Below are 23,111 nucleotides of genomic sequence, written 5' to 3'. Positions count from 1 at the left end.
TACTTTCTTTACATAAATATACTTTAACATGCATTTATATTTATATTTGACTTAAGTTTAATATATATCTAAATATAATAAGTATTGAATCTGAGGACAGGTGGTTTTAGGGGTCATAATTCAAAGTCAAAGAACAAAGTCATTGTTTTTATATAGAGAAAATTAAATGACATTTGTGTTAAGAACATTCTAGTGATCATCCCTTATTATTTTCATACTGGATATGTTGATATTCTAAAATCTAATGGCAGATATAGATGTTTCAAGAACCAGTGCTTTAACTCCTTATGTAAGGTTTTCAGTTCCTTTTACATCGGTTCATCTTTTCCTTGTTTGCTATTCTCATTTATTTATTTTGATCTTTTAGTATCTTTCTCTTTAAGGAGAATCTGACACAAATGCCTTGTTGTGGAGAAGTTATGAGGGATATTCCCACACTCTTTCCCACCATCCTCATCTGATAATTGTACGTCTTCAAAGAGTATGCAATATAAGGTCAAAATCAAAGTCATTTTGAACAATTATAGTCATTGTCAGCTGTCAAGCTAACTGTCACCACAGTTCTTGACAAACACAATACACATTCATGCAGTCACTTCATACACACACATTAGTACAACTAATACATACATGTATCCACATGTAACACAGCCCCTCTAATTAAAATTTGGGAGCAGGTTGAAATATGGGCTGCTTAACACACATGCCTGATGTAAACAGGAATTAAAAGTGTGAATCACTTAAGAGGAATCCTCTCATATAATGTTTCTTCTGAATAAGCTGAATGTGGAGCGGCGAATACCACTGTGCCACATAATTACCCCAAAGATGATAGAGCGGCCCGTCTCTCATGTATGTGGGATTATAACCCTGCGCATGATTGTTTGGAAAGTACTCTGAGATTAAAAACAGCGGTGAACATCAAAATACAGCATCCCACCAGAATATAAGCACAAATTCGGATTTGTTTGTTTTGTACCAGCTGGACTGTAAACAACTTTTTTCCAATAGCCACATTTTCCCCCAAGTCATTCTATTTTAGTTTGTCATTTCTGTGGGGCCTCATTCTTTGCTATGGTACAATAACTATGACCTACATAAAAAGCTGACTTGACTCAAGTTAGCACTCAGAGCTACCATTGTTGGCCTTTCTTTGAATATTCTAAAGTTGTTTTTAGGTCATTTGGCAATTTTGAGAAAGATATTTCTGGAATAATTTTCCTCAGAAAACTTGCTCTGTGTAAACTCAAAGAACAAGAGCTGTGTCCAGACCTGTTTGACGATTCACATTCTCCTTGGACTCGAGCTTGGAAACTGACCAATTTATCTCTTCTAGTGAACCTTCTAGAATTGACAAATGTTTTATTTCAAACTTCTCATCTCATTTTATTCTTTGTAAGGAACACAATATTGGCACCATATTTGTTAATTGGTTAACCAATTTGTTTTTTAAATAATTTATTTAAATAATATAATTTGTTGGCATCAGTCAATATTAAACACTAATTCAATATTTTTATATTTAGATGACCTTTGCTATCATCTAACACTCAAAGTTAAACTTTAAAAGCACAAAAAAATTAATAACACTGTTAAATGTAGGCTAATCTTTACCAAATCTCAGAATACATTTTTACATGTATTCTTTTTATTTATTTATTTATTTATTTTCTACTTGTACTAAAACAATCGGTTTTAAAATTTAGACAAAATTTAGACCAAAAACAATAGACAAAAAAAAATAAAAATAATTTTTGCTGGTTATTTATTGGTTATTACCTAGAATTGTATTATTGTTGCAGCCCTCGTTTTGTTACAGGAAAACATAAGGTGGGACGTGAAATGGTCTGATGATGGTTAGGGACAACTGACAATAAGGAAACATTCATTGCCTCATAACCAGTAAATAGAGGTTCTTCTATTTTATAGTGAATCTATGCCTCAATTCTTAGTGACCCTTGAGATTTTGAGAATTCAATTGACCTTCCTGTTCTTCACAAACAATCCAATCAAGATGTGGGTTAAAAGTGCCTTGAAGGAAATTCATAAGGATGTTAACAGGATTCATGAAAAAAGAAAAGCTGTTTCAGATATCAATCACCTCATGTTTCATATTTCCAATTGCCCCGGGCTCATATTCCTCCTGCTTGTGCCCTGATAAAACCTAATTGAAGAGATGACCGGGCTGAATTATACACCCTCAGTAATTTGGATCTAGCTAGTTATTGTTAGCTTTGTCTCGTCTTTCATCACCCGTCCCTGTAATTCCACTGAAACTCTTTGGCTCTGATCCAGTCCGTTTCTGCGTGGCCATTTTCCTCATTTGCCATGTATTTTGCTCCCGCCAGGAAAGATTCCCCTTCCACTATTAAACCCCCTCTCACCCTCGACTCCACCCTCTCCTTCACATCCAGGATAGCTGGGCGGAAAAATCCACTTGTCTCATTGGCCTTTCTATTTTCTGTTATCTGAGATGGATTGTTCATTGTTTGCCAGCGGGATGGTCTTTGTTTCGGAGGCGCCTGCAGATGAGGGAAGGTCTTTGTGTAATTCTAGAAAGTGTACCCAATTAGAGACTATGAGAAACTGGCAGAAAGAGTGAAAGAGGAACGCGATATTCTACAATGTCCCTAGTGCGTCCAGTGTGTAACCTTACCTTATGATTATGCATTTTACTACGGCTGTCGATCAATTTAATAATTTATTCAGATTGTGATACGCTGATTAAATAATTAAAGGTGCTCTAAGCGATGTTGGGTGACGTCACTTATTGTTGACGTTCGAAGTATTGTTAAACAAAACGGAGGCTAGCTCGACCCTCCCTCCTCCTCATCCCGTCCCCTCCCCCTCCCTTCTGCGCTTCCTTTTCCCTCTTCTTTGCTATTTGTTCATCGTAACGTCGTCTCTTTTGCCGTGCGTCGGCCATATCAAAATTCAGGAGAATATAATTCTAACGTTAGTCGTTTTCGTTGTCGTAGCTAACTTCCCTCTTCATGCTTCTCTCTCCTCCACTCCCCACAATCCCCTTCATGTGCACGCGCAGTAACCCCCCAACCCCCACGCCCAAATCATTCTTGTCGGTTACTGGCTGGAACACTGTTTGTTATGTATCGAGGTCCAGGCTGGGCCAATTTGTTTTTGTTGCCGTTTGTGGAGCCTGGGCTGTCTACAGAGACCGCGTTTTTTTACAGTGTGTTCAGGGAACAGGCAGCTAGCATATAGTGAGGAGATGTTTGCTGTATGTTACGACAAAATGTTTCGGCCTAAAAAACGTGTGACATTGCTTAGAGCACCTATAATTATTGAAAATGACTTATAATTATTATCATTTAAAGATATGATGCTATTGTGTGCTGAGTAACTAACTTTGAAATTTTATTTTAATATAATATTATAATATATAATATATTGTATAAACATTTATACAAATATTTAAAAATATTTATTTTTTACATAATATTGATAGAAATGTGAATAATTTACTTAAGCAAATAAAATGTTCATAATTTTAATAAAATATTTTAAGTTATAATACGTTTTTATCTCATAAAATGTTTAATTTGTATTATGTTTAGTTATATTTTGAAAGTACACTAGAGAGTCCCTGTATTGAGTCCCTGCTGAATTCTGCTCACAACAAAGACTTCCTGCAGGATGTTGTATCACTAGACTTTACGTGCCTCACCTTTGTACCAGCGTCTTTCACCCGTGATTGTTATGAACTCTTTGCTGTGTCCACTTTGGTCCACTGCAGGTTTGGCAGTGGTGGCGTGTCCGGTGTTCTTTCCTGACGGTAAAGGGAAGAGAGGGGAACAGGATTGTACACAAACTCTTTCCCTTTTGCCCACCCAGTTCCGTGTCCAACAGATATCCGATCATTAGCGGTTATTTTAGCACCATCTCCAGAGCATCCTGTAAACACACACTCACAGAGACACACTTAAACATATATTTACTTGTACAACATTAAAGTCGCCATCAAAATGCCCACATTTCCTGTGCCTAAACATTTCCGTGGGTGTGTAAACATCCGTACGGATGATCGTCCAAGGGAAGGATGATAAAACTCAATGTCAAATTGGTTCCCCTCTTGTAATTTCAAGTTCTGGTTTGTGCCAGTTAAAGGCAGCCTTACACTGCAATGTAAGTGAGATTGTATTAAGCTCCATTCGAACGCTCAGAACATTTACAGGCACTGCGATCCAGTAGGACAGTGCTTGAAATATTCTGCCCTTAAAAGCTCATCAGACACACTTTTTAACCCACTCTTACATTCGTTTAGATTTGATAATACACAAAGAAAGTGTTGCATTGACTGACTTACAGAAAGATGCAAGCCTTAGAAAATGTTGCTTTTATACTTGCTCTGTAAGGTGAGAAAACACATCTCTCAGGAAAAACATATTTCATAATGTTTTTGTTGGACCATGATACATTTTTTGAGGATTCTTTGATGAATAGAAAGGTCAAAAGAACATATTTTACTTAAAATGGAAATATTTCAATTTCAATGTCAATTTAATGCATTATCGCTGAAAAATCTTACTGACCCCCAAACTTTTGAATGGTAGTGTATTGCATAACAGTTTAGTATAACAGGACGTTCATGATGTGGATGAATCTAGTCAGGATCAGATGTATAATTAGTCATCTATGAATGTAGCTTGTGAAAGAGCTACAGGACTTCATCCTCAAAGGAGAGCATGCAATTGTGTGTGTGTGTGTGTGTGTGTGTGTGTGTGTGTGTGTGTGTGTGTGTGTGTGTGTGTGTGTGTGTGTGTGTGTGTGTGTGTGTGTGTGTGTGTGTGTGTGTGTGTGTGTGTGTCAGATTGATCCTGCTTAGGGGAACAAATAGAAAAGAACAGTTTGTTTTAAATCTGTTTCTATTCATCCTGAGTGAGGAATTTATGACAGAATTTCAGTTTTGGAAAAATCTTTTATTATTAGATGCTGGCGTCTCTTTCAGGCCTGAAATCATCTAATCATAATTCATAACCGACACAAGTCTACGCAGTTAAACATTCACACAACTTTAACTGCAATTCTTGCATCAGGGTCTGGCGTTCTTTTGAAGCCCTGTGACAGAATGTCTGAGTAAACGGTTCATTTTAACTCCGCTGAAGTTCTTCATTTTAATCTTTGCCTTTGAGACTGAATACTTAGCCCACATGTGGAAGGGGTTTTCTATTTGCTGGCACTCAGGAAATGTTTCTGGAACTGTGTTAAGTGCAGTTTGCTCCCAAGAGCCACCAACTTCTCGGCTCTTCCTTCCACCTTCAAGAAGAGCTCGCTGAAGAGGGGCGGCCCAGAACACTGCTACTACAAGATTTTTATTTTAACGATTTCATCTGGAAAAAGGAAATGCCCACAGAACTGTGTTTAGTTAGCGCGTGTGGATTTCAGATAGCAGATGCATGAAGAGAGAGTTAAGAGCACCCCCTATAGATGAAACACTATTATAGTCTTAAGTACCTTTACTGCCTCACAATAAGGCTCAAAAACACATTACTGACACCAAATGCAGCCAGAAAAGTGTTCTAATTAAGCATAATAATTCATATGATTAATATTATTATTTAAGGGGCTATTATTATGGTGAGTCACTTTAAAAAAACATGATATACATATATATATATATGTATGTATGTATGCATGCATGTGTATATGTATATATGTATATGTACTTTCCTGAGTCCTGAAAAAAATTTACAACCATTTTCAAAATCAAAATGTTTCTTGAGCACCAAATGTGCATATTAGAATGACTGAACACTGGAGTAATGGCTGCTAAAACTTCGGGAATAAATTAGGCCTACATTTTAAAATATATTAAAATTAAAAAAGTTAATTAAAAAAGTTATATAAACAGGATTCATCATTTTATTTCCTATGCTTCTCTTTTGTCTTTCATCAGAATTGATGGACACTCGGACAGCAAGGCCTTTCAGTTTCTCCTTCAACACCAGTGACTACCGGATCTTGCACGTTGACCCAGACCAGGGGCGGTTGTACCTGGGCAGCCGCGAATATCTGGTTTCTCTGGACATGCAAAACATCAACAAAGAGCCTCTCATTGTAAGGGATGATTCAAATGAATCAATTCCATTCACAACAAAATAACATGAAGCAATTGTCACCCCAACACTGACCCCAGAAGAATTGAAGTGTCAGTGAATTCTTGTCATAATGCTGTGGGTGTTTTATGTCTGTAGATCCACTGGCCAGCTCCAGCTCAGAGAAAGGGAGAGTGTCAGATGACTGGGAAAGGCAGGCATGTGAGTTTACATCAGTTATTTTAATCAAACCATCCTAGTAACTGAATCACTAAATAGAATGCGAGACTTGTTCTGACCAATATCTCTTTAACAGTTGTGTGTGTGTTTTTTCAGGGAGAGTGCGCTAACTTTGTGCGTCTGATTGAGCCGTGGAACAGGACTCACCTGTACACCTGCGGCACAGGAGCTTATAAACCCATCTGCACTTTCATCAACAGAGGCTGGAGAGCTGAGGTACACACAGACATAAATACACTGTATATACTCGTATATACACACAATCTGCAGTGATAAAATCCAAATGCTCTCGCTGCTCTGATGTCCACAGGACTACCTCTTCAGGCTGATTCCTGGTTATGTGGACTCTGGGAAGGGAAAATGCTCTTACGATCCAAACCAGGAGAATGTCGCTGCCCTGATTAGTAAGAAACGATTAATGAAGATGCTATATCACTTTTAGATTTTATGTAATCGATCCTTCACTAAGCACATTAATAGCCAATCCTACTGTAGCAACTGTTGTCATCTGTCATTTTATCAAACAATCCTCAAAATAGAAGAACATAACAATCATAACATATAACATGCCATATCATTACATAACTCAACAGAATCATAACATAACATAATCATCGTAACATACCAGAACATAATATAGCATAACATAACAGATTCATAACATCAGAACTTAACAGAATCTTAACATAACAGTGTAAAAGAATCATAACATCAAAACAGAACAAAATCTTAACTTAACATTACAGAATCATAACATAACCAAATCATAAGATATCTTAACATGACATAAAATCAGAACATAGCATAGTATAAAAGAATCATAACATAATATATCATAACATAACAGGATCACAAAATAACAGAACATAACAGCACAAAAATCACAACATATAAAATTACAGAATCATAACATATAACAGAATGATAATATCAGAATCCTTACTGATATTTACATTTTACATTTGCTTACATTGCTGATTCAGGTCATAATAGATATATTTGACTGCGATAAGGTTTTGGCTTTGCTGTTACTACGTAATTTAACGATTACTTTAAATAAATAAAATGCTTTGTGACATCAATTAAGTCTAGCCCATGTATTTATAAAGAATATTGTGGTATCCTTACAACAATACTTTATATTGGGAGTGCAGTTCACATAATGGCCACAACATGACACCACAAATATAATAATTCAATATTATACATTTTAATTTACCATAAGCATATTTTACTAAAAGCCATGCTGGTAAATATGGGAGTCTCCAATGTATCCCTATCTGATGTTCAGTAAAGCATGAAAGATCAACAGAACTTATCGAAGGTTAAATATCCTGTCTAATGTGTAAACAGATCACCAAACTTACAAAATCATCTGAAACATGAAGCTTTCGCTTGCACTCATGAATTAATTTATCACCTCTCCTACCCCTAGATGGAAACCTGTATGCAGGAGTGCCGGTGGACTTCATGAGCAGTGATCCAGGCATCTTCAGGACCATGGGGAGCCGGCCAGCTGTGAGATCAGAGCAGTATGACTCTAGGTGGCTGAATGGTAAATAGCTCTGCTGTTCATATTTGAATTGGCAGATGTCAATTTAATTAGATTGACAATAAATATTTGCTCAGCTGTTTTAGTTTCCATTTAAATATTTGGATGGATGTGACATGCACACTCTGTTTATTTCCTAGAACCTGTATTTGTTCACATGAAACAGATTCCTGACAGCTCAGAGAAGAACGACGACAAGCTCTATTTCTTCTTTCGTGAGAAGAGCCTGGACTCGGGGGGAGGAGCGAGCCCAAGTGTGTTGGCCAGAGTGGGCCGCGTGTGCTTGGTGAGCAATATCCTGCTTCACGTAACCAGAGACCGCAGGTGCACAGGAAGCAGTTCACAGTTCAGTCAGTCAATAAACAGCTGTGTGTTTTTCTTCACAGAATGATGAGGGCGGACAGAAGTCTCTTGTGAACAAATGGACGACTTTTCTGAAGGCCAGGCTGGTGTGCTCTGTGATGGGAGATGATGGGGTGGAAACCTTCTTTGATGAACTGAGTGAGTGCGGTTTTCTTTCCAAGTTAATTTAACAGTAGTGTTCCAATTTGTGAAGCAGTTTTGAGATTATTGTGCCATCTAGTGGTGTTAAATACGCCAAGTATTTCAGATATAGCAAATGCTGTTGTATTTCCAGAGATGTCTGAGTATTGACACATTTTTTTCTCCTTCACTCCAGGGGATGTGTTTATCCAACCTGCCCAGGATGAACGAAACCCTGTGGTCTATGGCGTCTTCTCAACTTCTGGGTACACACCTGCTTTTTCATTTATACATCTATACATCTTCTTCTATATATCTTCAGATCAACACATATGCTGCGTCCAAAATCGCATATTGTATAGTAGGTACTACATTTGGCTTGAAACTTACTTCATGATCATTCAAAAAGTATGTTTTATATAGTATGAACGTGCGTATTGTGAATTAAATTTGGATGTACTACATCCGCCATGTTGTCATTGTCATGTGACCAACAGCGTCAGTTGCGTCGCTTCACCTCCATTCACAAATCCTCTCCCGTGACCTCATGGGATAGTAAAGTGTCCATCGAACGCGCACTTCTCGCGAATCTCGGCGGAAGAAGTAGTCTTATGAATACTATGAATTTGTATATACTACTCGGCTCACATACTGTTCTTTTCTTTTTTTGCCTATTATATAGTACGGAAGCAGGCATATTTGGAGCAGTGATAATGTCAAATAATAGTCATTTCGGACTTTTTTATAAACTTCTTTTTGTGTTTTAACCCTCCAATCTGTTTTCTTCCCCTTTGTTTCTGGATCTGTGATATTTTAGTCATCTGTCTTGTTCTTGTCTCTTAGCTCTGTGTTTAAAGGCTCAGCCGTGTGTGTCTACTCAATGGCTGATATCCGAAATGTCTTTAATGGCCCTTTCGCCCATAAACACGGACACAACTACCAGTGGACTACATACACAGGGAAGATTCCCTATCCTCGTCCGGGAACGGTGAGTTTCAGTACATTTTTCTCTCAAGCATCATGAAAATTTGGTCATTTCACCCAAAATTTTTGTTATAGCATAAAATGCTTGCGTGCTGCTTATCATCCATTTTATAGTGCCTATGATCTTTTATTGTGGAGGCTACATGGGTGTACATTTATCTGACTGACTCTCCATCTGTTTCCCGCATTAGTGTCCGGGAGGCACATTCACACCGGGTCTTCAGTCCACAAAAGAGTTCTCAGATGAAGCGGTTAACTTCATTCGTGCTCATCCTCTCATGTACCACCCTGTGTATCCCATTCACAAGCGCCCTCTGGTGGTGCGCTCTGGTGTAGACTATCGCTTTACTACTATTGCAGTGGACCAGGTGGATGCTGTGGATGGCCGATATGAGGTTCTCTTTCTGGGAACGGGTGAGACTTGCATCCTCTGATTTGCTAAAATTAGTCAAGTTTCTTGAATCTGTAAAACTTTGGATAGTGTACAGACAGCCTAGTTGTTAAAGTCGGCATGAGATAAAAATTAATCCTATCAATTTTAGAAATGAAATGTTGGATGCAGATTCTGATAAACATATTGTATAAACTGTATCACTTTTCTGTCACCCTACAGATCATGGTACGGTCCAGAAAGTTATAGTCCTGCCCAAGGATCCCACCACAATGGAAGAGCTCACTTTAGAGGAAGTGGAAGTTTTCAGGGTAAATATATCAGAATTTTAATGTTATATTAAAATAAATGAATACATTTACATAATAAAATTACATTACATAATATAACACACAAATATAATGAAGTATGCTTTTCTAATTCCTTTTTATTAACAGACACCTGCTGCTGTCAAAACAATGCACATATCGGCCAAACGGGTAAGAGTCAAAAATAAAATGTTAAAAAAAGAGTTCTAAAAATAATAGCCTTTAGGAGTACATATATATAAAAAAAAAAAATTATTACAGAAATCTGTAGTATGGCATTAAAATATTTTCCTTCTGTTTTTTTTTTTTTCAGCAACAGCTGTACGTATCTTCCGAGGCAGGTCTTACCCAGATGTCTTTGCACCGCTGTGGAGTGTATGGAAAGGCCTGTTCGGACTGCTGTCTGGCCAGAGACCCCTACTGTGCCTGGGATGGAGATAACTGCTCTGCCTTTACACAAGCCACCAAAAGGTCAGAGAACCTTTGAAATTGCACATACTGCGCAACTGAATCATGACGAGAAGATTATTAAAACATTCTATAAGGGGCTTATGTGAGTTCCATTTCATAGGACAGTAAATTGATGTGGAGTTTAATTATATCATTTTCGTATTATTTCATTCAGGAGGAGCAGAAGGCAGGACGTTAAACACGGTGACCCTTTGCGTCAGTGCCGGGGCTACAATGCCAAAGGTAACAAAAACACGGTTCATCAACAAATATCAGCCTGCAGGATTATAATGTGGTCAGTCTGATGTATTTGTGTAATAGGACTCAGCATATGACTGTTATCTTTTACTGTGTCTACTAGTGGAGAGGAGACTGAAGGAGAAAGTTCAGTTCGGGGTGGAGGGTAGCAGCACATTTCTGGAGTGCGTGCCGCGCTCTCCCCAGGCCACTATCAAATGGCTCTACCAGAAGGAGGGCAGACGAAAAGTGGTACGATTTCATGCTTTTACTTTATTTCAAACCACCAGTCACTAACCAGCCAAATAAAACATTTATTATATATTAACATTTTCATTTTGTTGGTTAATACACACTACTGTTCAAAAGTTTGGGGTCAGTAAGAAATGAATTAGTAATAAAAATGGAAGTTGCTGCAATCGAGCACTGTGGCTCTTTTTTTCATACATAATAAATGACGAAACCCAATGTCATCTTGCTTCCGGATGCCTGATGTTTGTGAACGCTATCATGTCAACCAAATCATTCAAATCAGACAACATTTGAGATGCTGTGCAATGATACAGTCACATCCACTGTTGAGGCAAAGTCACATGAGTTTTTTGTTGTGCATCGAGGGATTTAATTGGTAAATGTGTTTCCATCGTTGTTTACTCAAATGGCAACTTATCAGATAAAAAATGTATCCGTAATGTACGTTTTTAATGCGCATTTTTAAAATGTATGCGCATCTTGGCACTTCCATCCATCGTTTATTTTTAATGCGATATCACAAAATTCGCAAAAAAATATGTGGATGGAAACCTTAATAAGAAATGTCTCTTGAGCACCAAAGCAGCATAAAATAGAAAAGTTATTTCTATTTCTATAACCATTATTTCGTAATATTACTGTTTTTACTGTATTTAAATCAAATAAATGCAACCTTGGTGAGCATGAAAGACTTCAAAAACATTAAAAAAATCTTTCCAACCTCAAACTTTTAACAGTAGCATGTATTCAGATTATAACTGCACATTGCTCTGACTATGTTTACAGCTAAATCGAGACGGGGAAGTTCTTAAGACTCCTCAGGGGGTCCTTCTGAAAACTCTCACCAAAGCAGATGCAGGCCAATACCATTGCCTGGCCACAGAAAATAACTTCAAACACACGCTGGCTCGTGTCTATTTACGTATCCTGGACCGGGACATCGCTGTAGCCCTCACCACCCCCGATGAAGAGGAAGAGGCTTCGAGGAGCCATCACAAAGACCATCAACAGGACCCTGCACGTCCTACCCCAGCACTCCTGCTGGAGTCTGAAATGCGTCTGATTCAGCAGTACTGCCAGTCCTACTGGGAGCAGCTGACGTCCGGGGGGAACTCTCAGGCTGACCTCCCTAAACGCGCCAACCGCAGACACACAGAAGCACTGAAGGCTAGTGGGGAGTGAGGAGGAGAGGAAAAGACAGTTACCTGTTCGTCACCTTGTTCCGAGCAGTTTATGGACTTGCATAGGTTAGTTCATGTCCAGTGCCACCTAAAAGTATTTGGACACTTTTGGACCGTTTGGACACGTTTTACAGTGTTTAAAAGGAATCGGAATTTGCGACACTTAAAAACAAAAATGTATTCATTTCACATGTACCTAAATAGGATAATTTTTGAACAGTGGCCCCAAAAAGTATTTGGACACTATTGGACAATTTAAAAATATAACATTTTTACAATATTCAAAAGTAATTATTTTTTGGACACTTGAAAATGAATAAATCTTTACAGTGTTCAAAATTTGTGAACAGCGGCTCCATATATTTGGAAATTAATTTGTATGTGTCCAAAATAAATTGACCATTTTACAGTGTTCAAAATTAACCAAATTAATTTAATTAATTAATTAATGAACAGTGGCTCCAAATATTTGGAAGTTACTTTTTAAAATGATTAAAATTTATTTTGGAAATACATTTTTACAGTGTTCAAATTTCAAGTAAAAAAATATTTAAAAGTAAATTTTCACAATTAATTGAAATTTACCACATGGCTTAATATTTTGTTATCTAATGCAATAGCATTCACTTTTTAGAGTCACTGTATGTAATCCTACATTCATTCACTGCTCCAAAGTTAAAGTACCTGACCATTCGTCTGTTGTACTGAGATTGTAGTCAGTGTTGATTTATGACTGAGCATTTCAGTATTATAAACAGGTGTAAACTTCTATTAACCTCACAAATATGACCTTCAGGATACAGTCATTACATACTGGCTTTAATTAAAGTAAAAATCAACCAATAAACTGTAAAGCACATTTAAAGAGGATATTATCTCATAAACTTTGAAAACGTTCCACTATCTTGTATTCAGAAAAACAAAGTTGCCTACAAACTCATTGTTAAATTACTCAATCAGTGGGCCAGTGCAATTTCTAATGTTCCATCCAGATTATGAAATTGTAAAAGTAATATATGTGTGTATGTATGTTTGATAGTTATATATGTATTGATTCCAATAACTGGGTTAATAATGGCACCAAAATCTGCAAGAACACTACTTGCCTTCATGTCTGTGTGACTGTGGCTGCTTCTCACTATTTGTAATATATATTTATTTGAAGTTGAATATTATTTATTGGATGATACTTGTTGCTAAAGGATACTGAATAAGGGTGGAGGGCATTTTTGCATGATTGACCAATTCGATATGTTGTTATATTTATTTAAACGCATTCAAAATGACTGACTTGTTAAGGAAATAACACTTTTATGCTGTGCATTTAGTTTCATGCTTTTTGTCTGGTTGAGAAATCACCATTCAAGCAAATACAATCGGTCAAATAAGTTCACTCAGATAATATCTAACACTGGAAATATTTCACAATATTTGTGTGCTTTTTTAGTAGAATGGTAGAATAGTCCAGTTGTAAATGACAATGTTATGTCTTGCTCTTAGATGTTGATGTCTTGTAAGAAAAAAATAAAAATAAAAAAGCAAATATTTGCTAGCCATATATTCATTTTTTTTATTCACATTTGAGTATATTTACATATGGTAAATACATTCAGTACTGATTAACATTATATTATTGAATAAACTCTAGCTGATTAATTAACACGCTCAAAAAATCTAATAGTACACTTTTATTAACCATCCGTCATTCACGGACAATGCCTTCACAACTATAAACAACAACATAGACCTTGCACGTTTACATTTGAGTAAGAGATCAACTTTACATTTCACATTGACTTGTTCCAGTTTCTTTGATAACCTTTCTATAGCTCTGTTGCATTGAATGAATTAAACACACTCACAAAGACTGAGAACCCTTGAGACTAGAGAGCGCTCACTAGATCACTATGCATAATATATGTTTGTATATATATAGGATATTTAATTTAATTGATTTTTTTTTTTTTTTTTTACATTAGTTTACCTTTAATTATCTTTGTCATCATCAAACTCTCCCTGAAGGTAAAACTTTAAAAAGTAATATAATTTTAACAGCACTGTCAAAGCAAATCTCTAAATGAATATACATTTTTTATACTGTATATTATAATGTTTTGATGCCTAAAATCACTTGTAACATTTTAAACACGTGATTTCAGTCATCAGTGTTTTTATTTTATTTATGATTAATAGTATATAATTTTTATATCAGCCATTTTTTCGGTTATCGACCTTAACATAAAAATAATTATCAGTTTAACGTGGCCAGAATTTGAATATCAGTGCATCCCTAGAGAAAATGCATTGGATCAGTGTTGTTTAACTTCAAAAACATGTTAAGCTGCCCAAGTACATCTATCGAAAATATTTCAATTACAACAGGATTAATCCCATTCTTCGTCATCTTCCTCTTCGTCATCAAATTCATCATCCTCATCTACAAAATATTAAAAAGAAGAAAATGTTAAAAGGCACAGCATACGTAAACAACGGAATCCAGCAGATCAACTTAATGTCTGAACATTATTATATACATAATATATTGTGTAAATATTAATATAAAAGTACACATTTTTTAACTATATTAGTTTACTATATTAAATAAAATAATCTTGAGTGGTTACCAGATGAATGGATGGCTTTACTCCTCTTCTGCATCACCATCATGAGAGCTCCAACTATTCCTTCTCCTGAATCCAGTGAAGGTGAAGGGGGTTCTTGGTTTGCGGTCACCTGGACAAGAGACATTACTGTATATTGCTGGTATAGAGTGTTGAGCTTAAGGCATACATGCAAACATTATTAATAAAGAGAAGCTAACATAACCGGAACCTTATCAGTGCTTAGATCTTGTAAGAAAGTCACATGCTTTGAACACCAATTTGACTTTTTTGCTTCAACAAAATAACATATTTACACTACTGTTCAAAAGTTTGAGGTCGGTAAGATGTTTATTTGATAAAAAAAAAAATACATTAGAAACATTCATATTGTGAAAAATATATTTATAGAATTTTAAATATTTGATTATATTTATTCCTGTGATAGCAAAGCTGAATTTTTTGCATCATTACTCCAGTCTTCAGTGTCACTTGATCCTTCAGAAATCATTCTAATATGCTGATTAGATATCTTTGAGCAAACTGTGACAGATTTTTTTTTCAGGATTATTTGATGAATATAAAGTTCAAAAGACAGCATTTAACTGAAATATATACTTTTGTAACATCGTGGGCCCTATCTTGCACCCAGCGCAATTTACTTTGCACACCGACGCATGTATCAATCCTATTTTGCACCCGCACACAGCGGACATTTCCCTCCACAGACGCACGTCGGTAAACTAGGGAATGAACTTGCGCTCCCGGGGGCGGTTCAGCGAAAAGAGGAGGCGTGTTCCGGCGAAAACGTTCTCCTGGTGCTATTTTGCAGGTTTAGAAAACAATTCCGCCCCCGTTGCACATGTTATTCATAGGCTATTTGAAGGGTGCATGCTTGGCCATAATCAATGTAGCGTATGCACAACACACATACACTTTGATTCTCTCATCTACACAGAAGCAGCAGTTCTCATTTTTGCAAATCATACATTATTACAAGGAAAAATATTAACACACGAGGGAAATCATTGTTGTGTCCATGAAGATGTGAAAAAATAGGCATAAATCTAGCTTACACATTTACCCAAATTATTATATGCCTGTTTAACCCAAGCTAATTTGGGTGTGTTTCTCCATCCCCAATGTCACTTCTCTGTGTTTTACGGCCCTGACGAGAACGTCGGTCTCCTCGGCTGTGAACCGCGCCTGGCAAATCTGCCGTTATAATAGCCATCCGCCATGGAAAAAGCGCGCCTGCTCTTAAAGGGAATGTGAGATGTCGCTCTGATTGGTTTATTTGATGTTACGCCCAAACCACACCTATGAATAATGAAGCTACTTCAAACCAACCTATTTTAGATTTGCGTCGGGCGCAAGAGTCATTTATCCCGCCGGTATAATAGCAACAGCGCCCAAGACCCGCCCACAAAGTTACTTGCGTTTCGTGCTTGATACTTGCGTATATGTCCCATGATACTTGCTTGATACTTGCGCCCCATATGTCTTTGCTATCACTTTTGAACAATTGAATGTGTCCTGGCTGACTAAAGGTATTAATATCTTACAACAACAAAAAAACTTACTAACCCCAACTTTTCAAAAGTTTGGGGTTAGTACGATTTTTTGTTGTTGTAAGATATTAATACCTTTAGTCAGCCAGGACACATTCAATTGTTCAAAAGTGATAGCGTGGAAGTGTAGACACTCACCTTTTTGAGCTTCAACCCTGATTGTATCTGGGATAGTAATGCTCCTCTACCCACTTCCCCACTGCTGGATGCTGGAGGTGGTGGACCAGTGGAAGGTGAGGAGTTGCTTCCAAAATTCATTGGAGGAGGGGCAGCAGCAGGAGGTGGAGGAGGAGGTGGCGGAGGCGGACCACCTCCGCTGGGTTTGGCTGTGGCTCGAGGGGGTGGCGGGGCAAAGCCTGAGGAATTGCTTCTGGGAGGAAAGTTGGATTCAAAGGTATGAGGTGGAGGCACAGAATCAGCAAAGTCTTCAGGTGGAGGTGGAGGAAATGATTCACAAGGTGGACAAGGGAAAAAATCAGACGGGGGAGGAGGTAGCGGCATTTCAGATTGGGGTGGAGGTGGCAAAAATCTATTGTCTCTTGGATGTGGGGGTAAGGGTGCGTTCCTCGTTCCTGGAGGTAGTGGTGGGGGAGCTGCCTCAGTAGGTGGGGGTGGCAGGAAGCTACCTCGCCTTTCGGACACTTGAGTTCCAGGTCTCTTTCCTGGAACGGGGGCTAAAGACTCCCTACGTTCTCCTGGGAGAGGTGGCGGGGGCAAGCCTCCACTCCGACCTCCAGGTGCAGGCGGTAAGGGTGCACTGCGGGCTCCTGGAGGTTGAGGCAAGGGCCCAGTACGCCCACCGGGAGGAACAGGCGGCAGGGGCCCTAATGCTGTAGATCGGGCTGGCGGAGGACCACCGCGGCCCTCTATTGTTTGTTGTGATGGAACTGCTCTCGCAGGTGTGGGTGGAAGGGAACCTCGATGGGATGGTGGAGCAGAGGCTTGACCTGGGACAGGTGGTAGAGGCCCCATTCGACCTTGAGGTGGCGGCGGCGGCGTTGAGGAGAACCCGGGTGGCACTTGGGGAAGAGAACCCCGATGTCCACTAGGAACAGGAGGGCATGTAGACTCTAAAAGAATGTTAAACAATACACTTAGAGCATGGGTGACCAATCCTGTTCCTGGAGATGTACCTTCCTGCAGAGTTCAGTGCAAACCCTGCTCTAACAAACCTGTCTGTAATTATCCCGTGTTCCTGAAGATCTTATTTAGCTGGTTCAGATGCATTTGATTAGGGTTGGAGCTGAACTTTGCAGGAAGGTAGATTTCCAGGAACAGGATTGTGCACCCCTGGCTTAGAGGCATAATATGAAACAAATCCAACATTTTAACTCGGTTAGCTGTGACTTACCCTTCTCGTACACAGCCTTTTTAACAGCCTCCATTCCACCTGAACGCTCAATGACATCATAGATGAGTTGAGAGGTTTCCGAATCGTCCATGGCTGCTTCGCTGATCCCAGCGCAGGACAAAAGTTTCTTCAGGTCTGGGTCCAAATTGTTTGGACCCATGCCTAGGTGACCGACATGCCTAAAGTCGTAACACAACGACACATAAGCATCTCAACGGAAGCCATTTATCTTGGTTAAAGCGAGTCCACTTATTCACTCACGTGAATCCACTGGGTGCTCCAATATCACCCTTCAACAGTTTGGATCCTTTTTTCTTATTTTTCTTGTCTTTTTCTTTCTTTTCTTTCTTTGATTTGGAAGAGGTAATTTGGATCTGGACATTACTTGGTACCATTGGAGGCATGGCAGGAGACGTTGGAGTACCAGAGCCTGTGATTTAAGATGCAATTACTTTGAGTACATTTCATGCAATTTTAAATCACTGAACAGAAAAATTTAAGTTGATGTTGTTTTCAGAACGTTCAATGCCCCTGGTTAACTTGTGATGCAGATAAAGCACGATAATATTTAGTGGAAATGTATTGTTATTGGACATGATATTGTTTGTTTTTTTATGTAGGATTTTTATTATTTTACAATAACCATATAAACTTCAAATAATTAAGTTAAAACAACAACAGGAACTAGACAAGAGTGCCTGGTTTTCCAATACAAAGCAATTATTATTATTTTTTTTACAAATAAACAAAAGGCTTATTAAAAAGCACAACATTCAACATACATCCAGAGATTTTTAGTATCCCAATGGACAAGAAAAAATATTTGTGTAAAAAAAAAAATCACTTACCATTTGGTCGAGGAAGCGGTGGCAAAGTTCTACGATCTAAGAACATAAAAACATTTTCTTTGGTTTGCACTAAATTCAAATAATATAGTGATTGTGGAAAATCTGAGATTCTTACCTTTAGAATCTGATCCTTTTCTCTGTTGTTTCTCTTTATGTTATAAGAGGAAAGCATAAAAAATATTTTCAATGAGACGCATTATTAGATTGTCTTTATAACCCTGTGTATGTTTATGTTGAATTGGCATAAAACATTTTAAACAAAATATTGTGCAAGAACATATATATTTTTAATACCAAAGCGACTATTTCTCTGGCTGATCTTCTCCTCCACTACAGCAAAGAAATTTTCAGCCTCTGTTATATCTGCAAAGTTTAACCCCACTTGACAGTCCTGAGGAGAGAAGTTTATATTTGAATATCAAAGTCCATTCACAACAAAAAATGTTAAGGAATGAGTCAGTTAAGTTAATCAAACAGAGTCAAATTACACTAACTGACAAGGCCGCACAGGCTTACCTGGTAAGTTAAGAAACTAATGCATTTTGTGATGTAGATTACCTAGATATTACACTTTTTTTAAATGAGACTCTATAAATCGAGGGGATGGGGGGCCTACAAAACCTCTTAGCCCTGGGGCCTAACATTAGGTTAAGGCGGCTCTGCTAACTGTAGCTTACATTAAGGCTGATTATACTTGTTGCTTGTAGCATCATGCTAACTCACTATTAGCATTGAGTTAGCAAACTTTTGAAAAGTAGCCCTGGCAGCTTGCAAATGCATGAATGTAAATTAAAAAGATTAACAAAAGGTTGTTACAAAATAATAACACTAAAAATGTTTAGCTGTCCCATTTATTTTGTATTTCTGATGTAGAGCTTGAAGAGTTAAAAGCAAAATAGTTTGTATCTTAATTGTTTTTTTATATATTTTTGATAATTTAATAATAAATGAATTATTATTAATTAAATAATAATTAATTTATATATTGTTTGAATTTATAACAATTTAAGTTGGAAAAAGGTCATTTTCATGTCCATGCTCAAAAAGTGGGACCGACAGTTTTGTTTTCACAAACTTTGAAAATAAAAAGTTGTTAAATTTAGCAAGACACTGGCACTTCAGGACTATAGAGTTGAAGAGCTCTGACATCCATATGAAATGTTATTTTGTGTCTGTAGTTGCTTTTAAATAGCTGCATATGGGTCAAATTAACCCATAGACATCAAAATCGTATAAAAATTGATGTATGCAAAATTCACTACACATTGGCGTGTTGAAACTTTGCATGCATACTCATGACCCTTAATTAGAAAAAGACAAAAAAATTCATGAGATAGCTCATTTATACCATCTGTGTATAATTTGTATTTTTTTGTATAAGTAGGAAAAAGCTCCTTTTTAAGCCCAATTTATACTTCTGCGTCAAACTCACGCCGTAGCTACGGAGTATGGTGTACCCTGACCTGCACCTCTCCAAAAATGCAACAACTCGTCAATTCTACGCGGACCACAAGCGCTGTGATTGGTCTGCTAGAACCCCTCCCTGTCCCTCAGGTTTTATGCTCCCTCACATCAACACGGACAAGGACGCAGAGGAGTAAATGTAAACCAACCGTAGCCTACAGCGTAGGTCTGACTCAGAAGTAGAAATCAGCCTTTAGCTTCATTAGGTAGTAAAAAAAAAACGAACATCACAAACATAATATAAATGATGTGTGTATATCTCAAAACACATCAGCGTGTTGAAACTATGCATGCATTTTCAAGTTAATAACCCAAAACGCGAAAAATGTCAAGAAGAAGAAAAAACAGGTTAACCAGTAGGCCTATTTACATAAACATCTAAATGTGTCAAAATGAACCGCATCATAACACGAGGGTTAAAGGTTCAAGTGCAAGGGATTATGGGTATTCCTCTACTCCAGATTCCTCCCCGCTACAATGCTTTTCCATTGGTCATGCTCAGTAGCAGATGCAATGATAGTAAGTTTAAGTTTGGATGGTTTGTCCTACATAGATCCAAACAAATTCCACAGGGCTAAGCATCAGTGATCAAACTGAACATGCTCAACAGTTTATCAGTTCTTCTACCTTTACCACTTTAAGTTCTTACTATTTTACTGCTTACTGCTCATACTAAAGGACCTAAAACGTGACTTTATTTTTTATATCCTACATTCAGTCAATGGTTAAAATAGAGACAAAATGAAAGTATTTTACAGTGGTTAACTACCCAACCAGAAATTTAGCCCGTTTATCAGCAACAACTGTGTGAATTCATCATACATGCAAATACTGTGTGCAACTTTAGCTCCTTTTGCCTGCCTAAGTGCACCGGCAGACAGTTTTGTGGTAGACAGTGCTATGAGGAAGTGCTGTTAATACGCAAAATGAACTTTACAGGAAAGAGAAATAAAAACTTCCTCAACACACACACACACAAAAAAAATAATACTATTGCTATTTCGTGAAAACATGTTAAAAGCATTTGTAATAATGACAGTGAGCATATAACGCACAAGGTTGGCATGAACTGGTGTACATACAACAGGTACTTACATCTCCAGGGAAAGTGTGAAAAAAAGGCCTGACTCTTTGGTACATTAGTTGGTTATAGATTTCCTGTTCCCACACCAGCTTCCCTGCCTGAAGAGAAGTAACAACTCTGAGATCATCCTAGTTTTCTCCCAGACAAACACAGGTCAAAAATGTTCAGAACTATAGGGGAAAGTTTGTTTTTATTTTATATTTGAAACAGTTTGTTGAGATTTTAATTCACACGTGCACATGCAAAATGTGATCATTATTATTATAATGACTAGATTTAATGCATTTCTTTAGTGTATGCTGTTAACACGATGTTTGCCAATAAGAGATAAATGGTCTCAAAACCTTAAGGTCAAAGAGACGGATGAAAAAGGAGCGCTGATGACTGTCCTTGACGAAACACACTACTCCAGATTGCTGAGGTGTCCAACGGTTCGGCTCGCTCGGAACAGCCATAAGCAACTGCACAACCGCTGAGGACAGAGACTGCAGACAAAACCAGAAAAAAGGCTGTATTTAGCATCACACACATTCACAAAAGCCTATTATTCTCACATGCATGATTGTTTGTGAATCACTTTCACTAATGAACGCTGAGCAAACACGTAAAGTTGCAGAACATTTTTCTGTGACAGGAAATGTATTTAAGCAACTTCCCCTGTCGTACCCCTCTCAGTGATCACAGTTCAAGCTGCAGTGAGGACAAATTTCACACCTTTTCTGCCTTTAATCACAAAAGCTTTTACTAACTGTAAAGTCAAGCAGCACCAAAAATACCCACAAAATGGCTACGGAAGGCTACAGGTCTTCTGAAACTTGATTGTTCAACTTCATCATGGTTGCATAATCAGTGCATATGTGTATGCATATTAGATAAAAGCTTCTGCTACATAAATGGCCGCCAATAACAGACAGGCTGTCTTGAATGTGTCATAATGGAATGATCAGAGGAAGTAGAAATAAATAACCACATACAGAAGTGAGAAATGAGTTTGGATATACTGGTTTACCTACAGCTTTCTTTGATGTACTGTATAGGCTCCCATGTGGCTGCAGTTCTTTTGAAATAATTAACTGAAAAATCCGTAAAATGTATTTAAAAAATGGGTAGTGAATTTACAGTAAAAATGTGGAAATACAATAATTTGAAATGCGTCACGCAGGGAGTTCTGAAATTGTCATTTTACTGATATAATTTGAACAGTATGTTGTTACAGTACATGTTGTCTGAATAGTGCATATTTTACACTGTTTTACATTAAGCGTGCAGTTTTACATTTCGCGTCTGGTAAATCTACACATTTTTACTGTATATTGTAAGAAAACTTTTTTCAATTACATTTGTTTTTTGTTTTTTTGAGTCTTTTTTTGAAAAGTGAAAAAAAAGTGAAAAGTGACTCTTCGTTAAACTAAGTTAGAAAATGTGTGATGTTTTTTTCACATGGTCTAAGTGATGGTGAAAATGTTTCACTTCTTAATTCAGATAAATGAGAGGGAAAACACATTTAAAAAAAAGAGTTCAGTCAATGACAGCTTCTCAAAAGGAGAACTAAAAAATATGGTCAATATTTCTTGTCTACAGAATTCACCATATCTTAATGCATACATTTTCACAAACACACACACACATAAAAAAAAGTATTTAAAAGCATTTAAATCAAACTTTTGGCCCTCTGTTTGCACAGATGTGACTGAATTTCATCATGAAAAACACTCCATCTTCCCTCTAAAGTGTAAATTTACCTTAGTTCTGGTCTCTGTACTGAAGGCCTCTGAACTTACCACACACCTCCTGCCCAGCAGATCCTCCAGCCTCTCATTCTCCTGTGGACTGAGCAGAGAGCAGCCCGCATTCTCCTGACCTTTCTCCTTCGATGTTCGCCTCATGGCCTCATATGCTCATGGACCAAACCGTTAAAAAGTTTCACTCGAAGCGAGAGAAAGAAAAAAAGAGACCCCGAGAGAGAACGAGAGATCTCCTCTGCACTACCGGTGACTAGTCTGAACAGCGAGCATTGAGTTTCTCTTCCTAGTTCTTACTCTCAGCAACAGCAGACAAAAGC

The 23,111-nt window shown here is 37.6% G+C and overlaps 2 protein-coding genes across 3 annotated transcripts in view; one reads left to right on the top strand and one right to left on the bottom strand.

Moving 5' to 3' along the window:
- Positions 1-13,689, top strand: part of sema3ga (sema domain, immunoglobulin domain (Ig), short basic domain, secreted, (semaphorin) 3Ga) — an 18,843-nt gene extending 5,154 nt beyond the window's left edge. Inside the window, exons 3-18 of the mRNA XM_082189386.1 lie at positions 5,915-6,075; positions 6,213-6,275; positions 6,390-6,509; positions 6,604-6,697; positions 7,729-7,848; positions 7,986-8,131; positions 8,232-8,346; positions 8,525-8,594; positions 9,172-9,316; positions 9,504-9,726; positions 9,926-10,014; positions 10,141-10,182; positions 10,325-10,482; positions 10,637-10,704; positions 10,823-10,950; positions 11,737-13,689. Of these exons, the coding sequence (XP_082045512.1) occupies positions 5,915-6,075; positions 6,213-6,275; positions 6,390-6,509; positions 6,604-6,697; positions 7,729-7,848; positions 7,986-8,131; positions 8,232-8,346; positions 8,525-8,594; positions 9,172-9,316; positions 9,504-9,726; positions 9,926-10,014; positions 10,141-10,182; positions 10,325-10,482; positions 10,637-10,704; positions 10,823-10,950; positions 11,737-12,132 (2,138 nt within the window). The 3' untranslated portion in view covers positions 12,133-13,689. The remainder of the gene's footprint in view (positions 1-5,914; positions 6,076-6,212; positions 6,276-6,389; positions 6,510-6,603; positions 6,698-7,728; positions 7,849-7,985; positions 8,132-8,231; positions 8,347-8,524; positions 8,595-9,171; positions 9,317-9,503; positions 9,727-9,925; positions 10,015-10,140; positions 10,183-10,324; positions 10,483-10,636; positions 10,705-10,822; positions 10,951-11,736) is intronic.
- wasa (WASP actin nucleation promoting factor a) lies at positions 13,688-23,111 on the bottom strand. Of its 2 annotated transcripts, none has more exons than XM_082189387.1 (11): positions 22,792-23,111; positions 21,394-21,534; positions 21,061-21,147; positions 18,796-18,892; positions 18,617-18,649; positions 18,502-18,537; positions 17,915-18,083; positions 17,654-17,832; positions 16,441-17,372; positions 14,756-14,864; positions 13,688-14,568 (listed from the first exon to the last, which is right to left on the bottom strand). In XM_082189387.1, exons 1-11 carry the CDS (start codon positions 22,933-22,935, stop codon positions 14,516-14,518), a joined length of 1,980 nt encoding a protein of 659 aa, XP_082045513.1. In that variant the 5' UTR covers positions 22,936-23,111; the 3' UTR covers positions 13,688-14,515. The 2 variants fall into 2 exon arrangements, with proteins under 2 accessions (XP_082045513.1, XP_082045514.1); XM_082189388.1 differs by having other exon boundaries at positions 22,831-23,105.

This window comes from Leuciscus leuciscus (assembly GCF_965113295.1).
Source record: "Leuciscus leuciscus genome assembly, chromosome: 13".
Lineage (NCBI taxonomy): Eukaryota > Metazoa > Chordata > Actinopteri > Cypriniformes > Leuciscidae > Leuciscus > Leuciscus leuciscus.
This window is presented reverse-complemented; position numbering and strand designations above follow the sequence as displayed.

Excerpts from the sequence above, each read along its gene's own strand:
- wasa (XM_082189387.1), bottom strand. The coding sequence starts at position 22,935 with ATGAGGCGAACATCGAAGGAGAAAGGTCAGGAGAATGCGGGCTGCTCT. Across the intron at positions 18,538-18,616 it reads AAAAGGATCAGATTCTAAAG|ATCGTAGAACTTTGCCACCG; the intron begins GTAAGAATCTCA and ends TTATGTTCTTAG. Across the intron at positions 14,865-16,440 it reads CAGGGTTGAAGCTCAAAAAG|GTGACCGCAAACCAAGAACC; the intron begins GTGAGTGTCTAC and ends TCTCTTGTCCAG.